Source organism: Gavia stellata, chromosome 8, assembly GCF_030936135.1.
Source record: "Gavia stellata isolate bGavSte3 chromosome 8, bGavSte3.hap2, whole genome shotgun sequence".
NCBI lineage: Eukaryota > Metazoa > Chordata > Aves > Gaviiformes > Gaviidae > Gavia > Gavia stellata.
This window is the reverse complement of record NC_082601.1, coordinates 3,082,979-3,095,233: the sequence shown is the minus strand read 5'-3', so window position 1 is coordinate 3,095,233 and position 12,255 is coordinate 3,082,979. Positions and strand designations below refer to the sequence as shown.

At 40.4% G+C, this 12,255-nt stretch overlaps 1 protein-coding gene across 4 annotated transcripts in view; it reads left to right on the top strand.

Moving 5' to 3' along the window:
* Positions 1 to 10,535, top strand: part of KIF5C (kinesin family member 5C) — a 78,659-nt gene extending 68,124 nt beyond the window's left edge. For all 4 annotated transcript variants that reach the window (XM_059820373.1, XM_059820370.1, XM_059820372.1 and 1 more), the window contains 7 exons: positions 1,746 to 1,855; positions 2,700 to 2,801; positions 3,425 to 3,485; positions 5,691 to 5,762; positions 6,571 to 6,675; positions 9,209 to 9,425; positions 10,429 to 10,535. In XM_059820373.1, the coding sequence (XP_059676356.1) occupies positions 1,746 to 1,855; positions 2,700 to 2,801; positions 3,425 to 3,485; positions 5,691 to 5,762; positions 6,571 to 6,675; positions 9,209 to 9,425; positions 10,429 to 10,535 (774 nt within the window). The remainder of the gene's footprint in view (positions 1 to 1,745; positions 1,856 to 2,699; positions 2,802 to 3,424; positions 3,486 to 5,690; positions 5,763 to 6,570; positions 6,676 to 9,208; positions 9,426 to 10,428) is intronic.
* Positions 10,536 to 12,255: the final 1,720 nt, after the last annotated feature.

The window sequence follows — 12,255 nt, the reverse complement described above, 5'->3', positions numbered from 1 at the left end:
AGAACTTGCTAGTATTGAGGTTGTTGACGAGTTGATGGCAAAAAAGTAAGTTATAGTCTGAACATCTGAGGTGAGAGCGTCTTCTGAGACCAGTTTGTAAGCTGAGCCAACTTCAAAGAGTAGAGAGGTTCAGTGGACTGTGTGTGCTGAATTGGAGATGCCTGGGTTCCTCAAATCACACGCACGGAGAACCAAAATATAAGACCCAGTATATCGTGTCCATAGTTGAGAACAGTTTTGTTATATGATTGAAAATGATACAGATTCACCTCTATGTTACTCTAATGTTTTGCTGGTGGAACTCTGCTGAAAGTCAATTTGCTAAGTAGTGAACCAGGCTGCTGGGGTTAATATAATTTAGGTACTAAAAAATCTGATAAAAATAGAGGCTACTTTCCCAAATAATTTGGCAAGAATTCTGACTATCTCCTAGAAATAATAATGAAATATAAACCTTTTTTTCTGGTATTTTCTTCTTCCTTTGGAATGCAAAGTAATGTTAGGCAATAATGTGTGAGTTGTGTTTCTGATGGGGTTGCAAATTGCAGAAAAGGAAAAATACAATTTTACAAGGGTAATGATAGAGGTTTGTCAGCTTCAGAACTTTTACCTCCATTCCAAAAAGTTATTAAACCAGTTGTACAGTTATTCCTTGCAGTTAGGAGAAAAAAAGCAAATCTTTTATTAGCAATCTGAAGAGATGCACTGAGTTTTTCTTACTACTTGAGATATATCTAATCCTAGAATTTAAATAACAGGGCTGTGGATAAACAATTCTCAGAGAGGGGGAGGGTGTTTCAGGTTTTACTTCTGTCACAGTTATACCTGTGACAGATATTTTCTTGGTAAATAAACAGGTGAAATAATAGAGGACTGGTAAAAACAGTGTCATTCTTGGCACTTGAGATGCTAAGACCCTGGCTTTCACATGCGGTAGTTTTTGCAAGAAAATGAGTAGAAATTGGTGTACGTCTGTTGCTAAAAACTGAATTAAATGCTTGGATGAGGAGATGCACGGTTTTGTAATCACAGAATCACAGAATCACAGAATCACAGAATCAGTACGGTTGGAAAAGACCTGTAAGATCATCGAGTCCAACCTGGGGGGGAAAAAAAAAAAAAAAAAAAAAAAAAGAAATAAAAAACACACAACATCAAAAAACCCACAAAAAAAAAAAAAACCACAAAACCCACGCCACACAACAACAATAACAAGCCACAACCCACCCAACACCACACAGCACCATGTCCATCAAGCTACATCCCACAATGCCACATCCACACGCTCCTTGAATACCTCCAGGGAGGGTGACTCTACCACCTCCCTGGGCAGCCTATTCCAGTGTTTCACCACTCTCTCAGTGAAGAACTTTTTCCTAATGTCTAGCCTGAACCTCCCCTGGCGCAACTTGAGGCCATTTCCTCTAGTCCTGTCACTTGTCACTTGGGAGAAGAGACCAACACCCACCTCTCTGCAACCCCCTTTCAGGTAGTTGTAGAGAGCGATAAGGTCTCCCCTCAGCCTCCTCTTCTCCAGGCTAAACACCCCCAGCTCCCTCAGCCGCTCCTCATAAGACTTGTGTTCCAGAAAGATCTCCCAGGCAGATTCCTGAATTAACCTGATTTGATAAGCTTCACTCAAATCCAGAAAGCTAGGTTGATTTAGCTGACATGCAAGAAGGAAGCCTAGCTGGGTGGTACTTGGTTTCTGTTTCATGTATGGCTCTGGTTTTTGCACTCTGCAGAAGGCCCTGGAGCAGCAGATGGAGAGTCACAGGGAAGCCCACCAGAAGCAGCTGTCCAGGCTGAGGGATGAAATTGAAGAGAAGCAGAAAATCATTGATGAAATCAGAGAGTATGTTCACTCGCTCCATCACTTTCTCTGTTCCTGTCCTGCTCTGTGACACTGTAGGGATGTTTTGGGGTTGGTTTTGTTAGTTTTAATCATTGTCTACATATTTTGGTGTCTTTCAGAAAGTAGTGTCATTACATGCAACAGCCAACCCTCTAATTATTTTGCACAGTGGATTATAGTGCCTAGTTCTTTATTGTAGAGCTTTAACAAGCCCATAAAATTATAGAGAGGAAAAAGAAAGAATAATGTTACACCTGCAGGTCAGTAGGTAAGAGAAGCTTGGAGAAGAACAGATTTTAAAAGATAAAGGTTTTAAGGGCCTCTTATAGCAACTAGTCCTGCCACAGACTTTTTGCAAATCTGGGTGACTCGAATGTGTCCCATTTTCACACCCTTAATATTTCTTCCTGACACGGCAATGTAACTCTGTTAGTCAGATACTCCAGCACTTGAAAAAGAGTTCTTTGCTGCTGTACTCTTCTTTTTTTTTTTAACAGAGTTCATAAAATCTAGGCAATCCTGATGTAGTGTTCATTCTTTCATCATGTTTATTGTGTGGCCAAAGACTAATAATAGGGAAATGAGAAACACGAGGAAGTAGGACAGAAAAATTGCAGGAACAGTTTGTGTCCTTTAAGATAAAGGAAGCAAGCCACTGAATTTAATTCTCCAATGTTTTTAAATATTGTTTTTCAGATTCTTTATGCTTAATTTCTTTCAGATTTTTTCAGTACAGTTACAGCTTTACTTTCTCTGTCTAACCCCATTTTATTTATGGAGATGTACCCACCTTGTTTACGGGGTTCAGGACTGAGCTGGACTGACCTTTTCTTTCACATTCTAGTATGAATCAGAAGCTGCAACTGGAACAAGAGAAACTGAGTGCTGATTATGATAAATTAAAAATTGAGGACCAGGAAAGAGAAATGAAGCTGGAAAAGCTCATGTAAGTTAACAGTTTTCTCATCTGGTGTCCTTGAATATAGTGTCTCTTAATGTGTCTGCAGGAAGTGTCTTAGTGAGAGGCATTTGTGTTGAAATATTCACACTGAAAATACCATTTCAATAGCAAAGCCAACATGCAGTACTAATAAATGATTACCAATTACTACATATTTTCATATCATACGCTTTTCAAAAGTGGGTTTGATAGTTGCCAAAAAAGAATTTTTTAGAGCTCTGATTTTATGAAATATCCTAGCAAGTGTTAAATCCCTCATTCCTTAATGCACAACAAAAACAAACAAGAAATAAGTTGGGGAGTTTAGGTGGGGTTTTGTTTTGTTTTGGTTTTTAAGTAATAAATCAGACGTCTGAGTAAAAGCCTTTCCTGGAAATGAGAGATAAAAATGTCATGTGTGGACACAAAAAATGGAGATGGTGGCTCAGCCATTCCATGTGAGAAAGCTGCACATTTGGGACAGTTGAAAGCATAATTACAGATGCAAAGAGATGTACAATTTGCTCACATCTGTGGATATTGTACTCAAACTGAATGTTGATTGATTCTCTTCTGTCTTACATGACTTCAACATTTTTGATTTGTGTTTAATGTTGCGATCTTTCTAGACTGCTTAATGATAAAAGGGAACAAGCAAGAGAAGATCTTAAGGGGCTGGAGGAAACGGTGGTATGTCTTAATTATACTCTATTGAGCTTTTTTCCCCCTAGGTCTTCATCACTGATGTATTACCGAAACACTTGTATCTGTGCCCAAGGAAATGACCGATGTATATCATAATAGGCTAAATTTGTGCATTTTGCCAAATCATGAAATTGAATTTTAAAATTTAAGATTAAGTCCTGTTATTGTTGCCTCCTGCGAATAAGCTATCACCGATAAGTTGACCAGTACTCTTTGTTTTGCTGTCCTTGTCCCTTCAAGTCACCTGAAATAACCAACGTACTAAATAGTGTAGCTACCATTAGGTGATACATACCTGCCTCTAACCTGGCCAGTGTAACAGCTTACAAAGAAATATGATATTGTGCATGCAATGTTAAAAATGCAATCTGTGATGGATGGCTTCAGGCTTGAAGCTGTTGCTGCACAGTTTTGTTGGAGGCTACGTTTTTATCTGTCTATAAAATATGCAAGCTTTCTCAAAGATCTCAGAAGCTGGTCAAAACCAGAGCTGGTTTAGGAGCATCATACAGTGATTTGTGCTGGTGTTAACATGGTTATTAACTCAAAACCAGCATTTTCTCCTCTGTGTGATGCTTTAAAAATTAAACTTATCAGTGGCCTTGGGCTCAGTTGGAGTTCATTACTGAAGCTGAACTACTTGGGTCCTTTCAGCTTTGGCTCCTGATGGCTTCCCCAGACGTAAGCCTTGTTAACATAAACTTATGTGAGGGACAGATTTAACCAACCTTTCTGATATGAACTGCACTCGTCAGGTACTTATAGAGCTTGCACGTAGACTTGATTTGCCTTGTACGCCGAATGAGTAAGGCAGCTGTAAATCAGAGTTAGACAGTACGATACCACCAGCTTGCAGAAACCCAGATGGTCTTTTTTTAATTTTTGAATAAACATCTTTGAACTATCTTACATTAAGATTTTATTCACTCTGTTAGCGTTTTAATAATTACTGCAGCAGGAATTAAAAATCAAGCATAGCGAATTACAGGAAAACATGAGCCATCAAAGGCCAAACAGTGGCTCATCCCTACCCATTGGTATGGGGAGACATCGCGCTCCATGGGCACTGTGTGTGCTTTGGATGATTACTTTGAGAAGGAAGGGATGAAGAACAGTCTTGGTGGGACCACAGCTGCTGCCTGTGCTTTGACTCATTCTCCTTCCCAGTGCTGGGCTGGTGAGGAAGCAAAAGAAGGGGGCCTGTGGGAGGGGGTTATGGGGTGGAGGTCTGCTGGGGCAGCGCCCCAAACGGGAGCTCTCGGGGAGGTGTCTGCTCTGCTGTGTTTGACTTAAAATGGCACCCAGTGCCTCTTCTGGGTACCACATCACTCATACATAAATAAGCTGTGCTTGTAATGTATGGTTTCTAGTGGTCCATGAAGGAAGCTTCTCCTTTTTTGTTTCTAGTCAGTTTTGCCTTTTTCTTTTGAGAGATAAAGATAAAAAACTCAAGTTCAAAAGCTTGTAGTTGTGGTGGAGCTTATTGAGCAATTCATTTAAATTCCAGTCTGTGAGAGGATAAGCATAAAATGGAAAAGCTAAGGTTGCTCTCCCCAGCTTTGGAAAGACAGTTCTCTTCGGTATGACTTTGGTGCAGTATGGGGTTGGGGTGAACTGCCTATCCGCATAGTTTCCTTTCCTGCAAATGGTTTAGTGCTTCCGTCCTTCTGGGAGTAGCTGCACCTACTTGTGTCACATCTCCAGTAAGGTGATTATTTCACTGAGCCTGAGAAGTTGATTCATACAAAAAACGCTGGGAAAGCCTGGGGTTTTGCCAAAACTTAAAAAGCACTTAAACATCTTAAGTGCCTGTGAATAAGCATTCAGAGCAGGCCAGTGCGTTTGCTAGAGAGTGAATCCAGAGCTCTTTCATGTCACTAGATGTGTGTAACCGTGGCCAACTTGTGAGACTTCAGCTTTCTGCTGTTGTTTCCCCACGCCCTAAGGCAGAGTCGACATAGTTTCAGAAGTAGCTTTGGTGTGGCGAACACCTTGGGAGGTGCAAGAGCTCTTCAGTTGGCACTGCCTTTCTGTGAGCTGCATATACCTACAGGCAGGTACATCTCTGTAAGTAAACCACAATAAAGTCATATTATTGACTCAAATCTGAGGAGAATTTTTACACAAGAGTATCTACTATCTCTTACTGGTTTGTGTTTTGGGTTTTTTTTTCTATTATTTTGATTCCAGGCAAGGGAACTTCAGACTCTTCACAACCTACGCAAACTGTTTGTGCAAGATCTCACTACCCGCGTTAAAAAAGTAAGACTATACTCTTTTAAACCAAAGTCTTATCTTTTTTGCAGTATTCTTGTGATTTGCTGGAAGCCTTTAGTGCGTGTGGTTACAAAATGGGTTATTGTCTTTTTCAGTAACAGTGAGTAATAAGATTAAAACTGTTCTGATGTTTATTAGCTTTTATTTGGTTCTAATTTGTTAAGGACAAGTCGTGGTGGTTAAGTGAAAAGAATCAATCCAATTCAGTTCAGTTACAAAATTCTCAAATATTGTATTAATGGGTACCAGAAATTATTCAATATAACTTGCACTAACTTATGCTACACTGAATGCTGCGGCCCTTTCTTTCTATGGGCTTGTGACTAGTCAGCCTTTTCCTGCAAAATTATTGTTTGGCAGAAATGAATGTATTTTGAACTGTTGAAGAAGAGTCAGAGCTGCATAAGTAGTCAAAGGCTACGCACCACTTCTCAGTCCTTTAGAGTAGTTTTGGGGAAGAGTGTTTATACTTTTCTTTTTTTTTAAGATTGAAACCCCATATTACATAAAAATGCTTCCCAGGAGTGGAAAAAGAGGGAAAAGGGGTTTTCCCCACTAAAATCTATGATTTTCCTATTGAGGATCCCCCCATCATTGTTCAGTAACAATAGTTTATTTTTTGTGTAGCAGGGAATGTGGGTCTTAATTATCAAATGAACAGGTAAAATAAATTCTCTTTAATTTGGGGCTCTGGAAGACTTTTCTGCCTTTGGGAAGCTTAAATTGACAAAAGACCTGAGCTTCCTCTTGAGTTTCTGCCTGGCTTTGCTGAATGCTGCAACTCTCTGTGCAGAGTGTTGAACTTGACAGCGACGACGGAGGTGGAAGTGCTGCGCAGAAGCAGAAAATTTCCTTTCTTGAGAACAACCTGGAACAGCTTACAAAGGTTCACAAACAGGTAGGGGCTCTCCTCCCTCTCCTCCCTCTCCTCCCTCTCCTCCCTCTCCTCCCTCTCCTCCCTCTCCTCCCTCTCCTCCCTCTCCTCCCTCTCCTCCCTCTCCTCCCTCTCCTCCCTCTCCTCCCTCTCCTCCCTCTCCTCCCTCTCCTCCCTCTCCTCCCTCTCCTCCCTCTCCTCCCTCTCCTCCCTCTCCTCCCTCCAAAAAAACCCAACTTTTTTTACATTTAAAAGGATAATTTTTGAAGGTAACATGTACTGTCATGTACCTATAGTTCTCAGCTAAAATTCTTGGCATTAGGAGTTGATGTTAGAGCGGCTTTTCCCACTACCCGTACTTCTTATGAATGTGTTAAATAAACAATTATTTTTTCTGTCAAAATAGACTCTAGCAGTTTTGGCAAAGCTAATTGTCACTGTATTGGTGTAATGCATAAAAACCAGAATAAAGCGTTTGTTATTACCTTGTGTGCTGACAGCTGGTTTCTAGATAGATTGTGTATCCCCAATTTTGACTCCTGGTCTAAAGCTGCTTAGAGGCACCCTCGGAGGTGACTTGAGTGAAGTCAAGCAGCAGAGTATGAAAGCAAAAAAATTGAAGTTTTCTGTGCAGCTTAAGGGCTGGTACCTGCCCAGGATGCTGAGATTGGCCATTTCTGGGCATGTCCATCTCTGTCTCCTCCCTCTTCCATGGAGTTTCCGTTTCCTTTGGAATTCTGCTGTTCAGAGAGACAAGGGCTACAGAAAGCCCTTCACCATAGGTACCCACTGCGCAAACGGGGGGTGGAGGGGATGTGTGGTAGGCAAGCGTTTTGGGTATACGTCAAGGAAAGAGCCTTACCCTCTGCCTGCTGGAGGTGTGTATATGTCAATGGTGTGTGTATATATCTAGGCAGCACTTTGTTAGATAAAACTGGATTATTTCTGCCGATAAGTATGCTTCCACCCTCTTGTCAGATGTCAGTATTTCTGAACTGTGTCCCACTGTTCAGGTGCAGAGCACAAAATAGTAAAGATGCTTTTGATTTCATATTTGAATAGTGACATAACATTCTCCCGTGCAGTTTTCTGAAACTGTTATTAGTGAGACACAGTGTTCTCCGAGATTTGCTTTATTTATTCCTGCGGAAGTGCCAAAAAAGCAAGCAGTGCCGGACTGTGACAAGTGTCCGCTAAGGTTCAGTATTTTGACATTCCCAGGGAACAGATGGTTTAAAGACCTAGTTTCTAAATGTGGAAATCGGGACATGTTAGGAGTGTTTCTCCTTTTACTGTTTTGCCTCTGTTGCACTCAGTTCACGCATCTGCTGGGTTTTCAGATACAGATTTTTATAGCTCTCATTAGCATATATTTACTCAAAACCAACTAGGAGTCCATGTCTCATAAGAAACTTAGAAGGGAAAAATGATGCTGGAATTGACCTGAATGTGATATCATCCTGCTCTTATTTTGTGTCATAACTATTTCGTAGAACAAGGGTTCAACACTTGCAGAAAAAGCACATTGTGGCATTTTTTTTTTTTTTTTTAGCTTTGTTTGTGTTTTTCTTCTGGCACTCAGCCTGGACTAGCAGGTGTCAAACATTTTGATTGTCAAACAATGTGTGAATGTTGGTACGCGCTGTTGCTTTACTGTATTATTAATGTGGTAGTTAAACCACTTTCTTCCCTTCACTCCAGAAAAGGGAGAATCACTTCTTTGGAACAGTCTTCTGTTGACTTCTAGTAGTGGTATAATCTGTTCAGTAGAAATTGTACTGGATTTTCTAACTGTGTGCATCAGGTTTTTTATTTGTGAAAAAATCAATTCTCTGTCTTGGCTGTTGTTGCATGTAAAGTTAGATGTTACTCTGATAAGCAATAGACCTTGCTCAAGTTCATATTTAATTGAGGAGGTGCATGAATTCAGAGTTGCATATAATCATCACGTTTATAGCTACAGGCCTTAAGATGTGTTAGCGATGTTTGAGGCATGGAAGTTTCTGATTTTCCCATATGCTTGAGCAGGGAACAAGTAGATGAGCGTGCTATAACCAGTGGAGATGATGAATATTTGATGATACCCAGTGTTGTCCGTAAGCCATATTTAAGCATTGCAGTTTTGAAATAATGAGGTGATCAAGTATTTGCGAAATGTTGGACATTTCTGCATTCTGAAGAAATGCAGAGTTTCTGCCACAGTTGCTCTTAAAGTCTAGAAAAGTGGATATCATAGTAGCAGGGTTTGTCCTGGAGCCCTCAGCCTCCAGGATCAGATCTGTGAAATTTTGTTGAATGGAATAAACTCATTTGTTCTTTGATCTTTCTGGAAAATTTAAATTAATATCATACCTCAGCTAGACAAATGAACTGCATGATTAAAAATAAATCTTCCTTTGACATAAGCTTTTTACAGTCATTTCTGCAAGAAACCTGTTTCTTTCGTTCATAGTATACAAGGCGTGAAGAGGAACCGGTGGTATTTTCTGTCTCTCCTTGCAAGAGGACCTTTCCCATAGTTTCTCATAGGACGTTTTTGAAACTTCTTTTCTTGCAGTTGGTACGTGATAATGCAGATCTTCGTTGTGAGCTTCCTAAGCTGGAAAAACGACTTAGAGCTACGGCAGAGAGAGTTAAGGCCCTGGAGAGCGCACTGAAGGAGGCCAAGGAGAACGCCATGCGAGACCGCAAACGGTACCAGCAGGAGGTAGATCGTATTAAGGAGGCTGTGAGAGCCAAAAACATGGCACGGAGAGCACACTCTGCTCAAATTGGTAAGGACATGGAGCTAAAGGGTTAGTGGTTGCTCACATACTTCATGGTTGGTCTGTTTGCTCATGTTTAAATAGAGCGAGCTTTGAAAGCAGTAGTCCAGGGCAAACCACGGGGTCTGCTTCTCTGCTGCACAGGAATCTTCAAAGGCTTCACTTTTTAATAGAATCTGCCCCACCTAAGGTTTAAAGCGCCTCTGCTATTTAACTCAGTAAATAAATGGCATAATGGGTCTTGTGTGCCCTTCTAGTGACCTGAAAACTTGTCTCTTTAAATTAGTCTCTCACTTTCTTCCTCTTCCCCCACATACTCTCCTCCTGCTTTCATTCTTCCCTTGCCTTTCTGGACCTTGTCCCTTCCTCTCTTTTTCCCTGATTACTCCTCCTTGTGATTTAATTTGGGCTGTGTAGAGACAAAAATCTTCCTATATAATTCAGATGCTTGATGTATCTGTGTGGTGCAATCTGAATGCATGCATACAATCAAATGGTGTTTAAGATGGGGCAATTTTTGAAATGATTTGTTAGAATTGCTGAAGTAGAAGATAATGTTTTGGATGGTGTTGCTAATACTGGTGCCTTAAAACCTGAGAGAGAATTAGGCAGCATGCAATGTTTCCTGCTGTATGCTACCTCTTGTAGAAAGCGATTGACAGCTTTGTCTCGGCATCTTCTGGAATGATACAAATAGTCAAATTAGACTTAGAAAGTACATCACTGACCACCAAGTGGGTCATGACTTCCCTCTGTTGTACAGACAGTCCATAATCTTTGCAGAGATGAGGGGTATGCATGGGATGGTTAAACGGCTCTGTCAGAAATGGAGGTATTTGTTGTTGGCCGAGGTAAGGGAATGCTGTGTTCTGCAGAGCTAAATTACAGACTACGCTGCCAAGCACGGCTCCTTGTTTGGAAACAACGGGGTTTGTCCAAGAGGAGAAGGTGAGGTAGAAAACCTTGTGTGAAAGCTAAAAGTCTTGTTTGGTTTCCTACTTTTACTCTGCAGCCAAGCCCATCCGCCCCGGTCATTACCCAGCGTCTTCTCCAACGGCTGTCCATGCCATCCGAGGGGGAGGGATGTCAAACTCCAGCTACTATCACAACACCAAATAGATGAGAAGTAAGACCAAAGTAACTTACTCATCTCTTCTTTCACTGATCACCCAGTTTTCTTATAATTCAGTCTTACTTTTAGAAGACCCACAGTTATTTTTTTTTCTAGTTTTAGTAAGAGTCATTTGCTGATAATTTAACTGTGAAAATTAGTAATTTAAGTGAGGGGTGCCTTGTAAGAATGCTTTGCAAGCTGCTGATGAGAGTTTTTATTTTAATGACTTATCACTTAAATCTTTTTTAATAAACTAAAATGCTCTGGTAAATCTGCACTGAAATTCACACATAGAGGTGTGAAACTCATGTAGTAAAAATAGAGTTCTAGAGTTTGCTTCTGCCAGTATAATTTTCTGCTTTCTGTAACATGAATATGTTTCTCTGTTGGTATTCCAGCCTGGAACAGGGGTAGAGCAGCCGTAAGTGGCAGCAGCACAGAGCTTTCCAAATTTTGAGTGTCACAATTTGGAAAACCTTACTTTTGTTTCTTTTGCTTTGCACTCTTATTCAGCTCTCTTTAAAAAAAAAAAAAAAAAAAAAAGGTGAATATTTTACTTTACTTGCGAGGGCTTGAGGGTTTCTCCTAAGCAAAAATCTCATCCTGGAAAGATAAGCAGCATATTCCCGTAAGACTGCTTCATGCGCCCTACCCTCCCATTTATTTCTTTAAAATTATTATTATTTCTGGGATATTTTACATCTGCTATTATTTTAGATGATAACTTCATGTCACAGGCATACTAAGAGTTGGATGGTAGTGAGTGGCTGTGAAAAGCAGCCACTGGACTGCTAAGTTGTTCCTCCAAGTTTGGCTTTTTTCCCCTCCTTGAGGATTAATTCTGTCTTACGACTCTCTTCTGATAGTACGTGGTTTCCTTTAGGCACTCAGCATTCTTGGCTGTTTTTTTCTTTTTCTTTTTTTTTTGGAGAAGGTTTCATGTCATGCATGCATGCAAACCGTCCATCATGTCGCACTCAAGCTGTTATTGTGTTGTGCAGATTGTTTCTGTTCATTGTGTTTTCCATTAACTCTGTAGCTGCAAGCAACGTATTTTTGCTGTGGATGAATTAGGGCAAGTCTTTGCTTAGTTTTTTTTGTGCGTTAGTTCATTCTGATCTGAAATTGCCTTTTCTATCTCACAAGCAAGATAACCTCTGTCTATCTTCTTCATTGCATTGCCACCTCTGTGAAAGAGCAAAGGGAAAAGAATGTGATACAGGCATATAAAATATTTACAAACATATATCATAACAGCTGCTCTGTGGGGAAAAAAGCTGCCACCTGCCTAAACTGGGTGGGCCTTTAATATACCATCTGCCATGAAATTAAGTGTCAGGCTCAAACAGGCCACACATTAGGTATAGGTACACGTCAAGTGAACAACTGTAGATTAATAAAAGTTATTAACAAAATAAATACACTTAGAACTAGATGGGTGTATAACAAGATAGGGCTTTGGAAGTCGGCAAAAAGCGATCAGAAGGCGTAGAATACCTCTCAAATGTTTTAGATGCTCAGTTTTCGATTTGAGGGCGGTGGACGATGAGCAGATTCAGGCCACGCTTGGCAACATATTGCAGAGGAGCTCGTGAACAATAGGGGTGGAGAAAAAGAAGATGGAAGATCTTAGAAGAAACAGGGTAAACTTACAGATTTATGGTTTCTGAAAAAACTAGGAAAAAAATTCTGAAAACCAAATGGAAGCCTTACAGGTTGGAATGA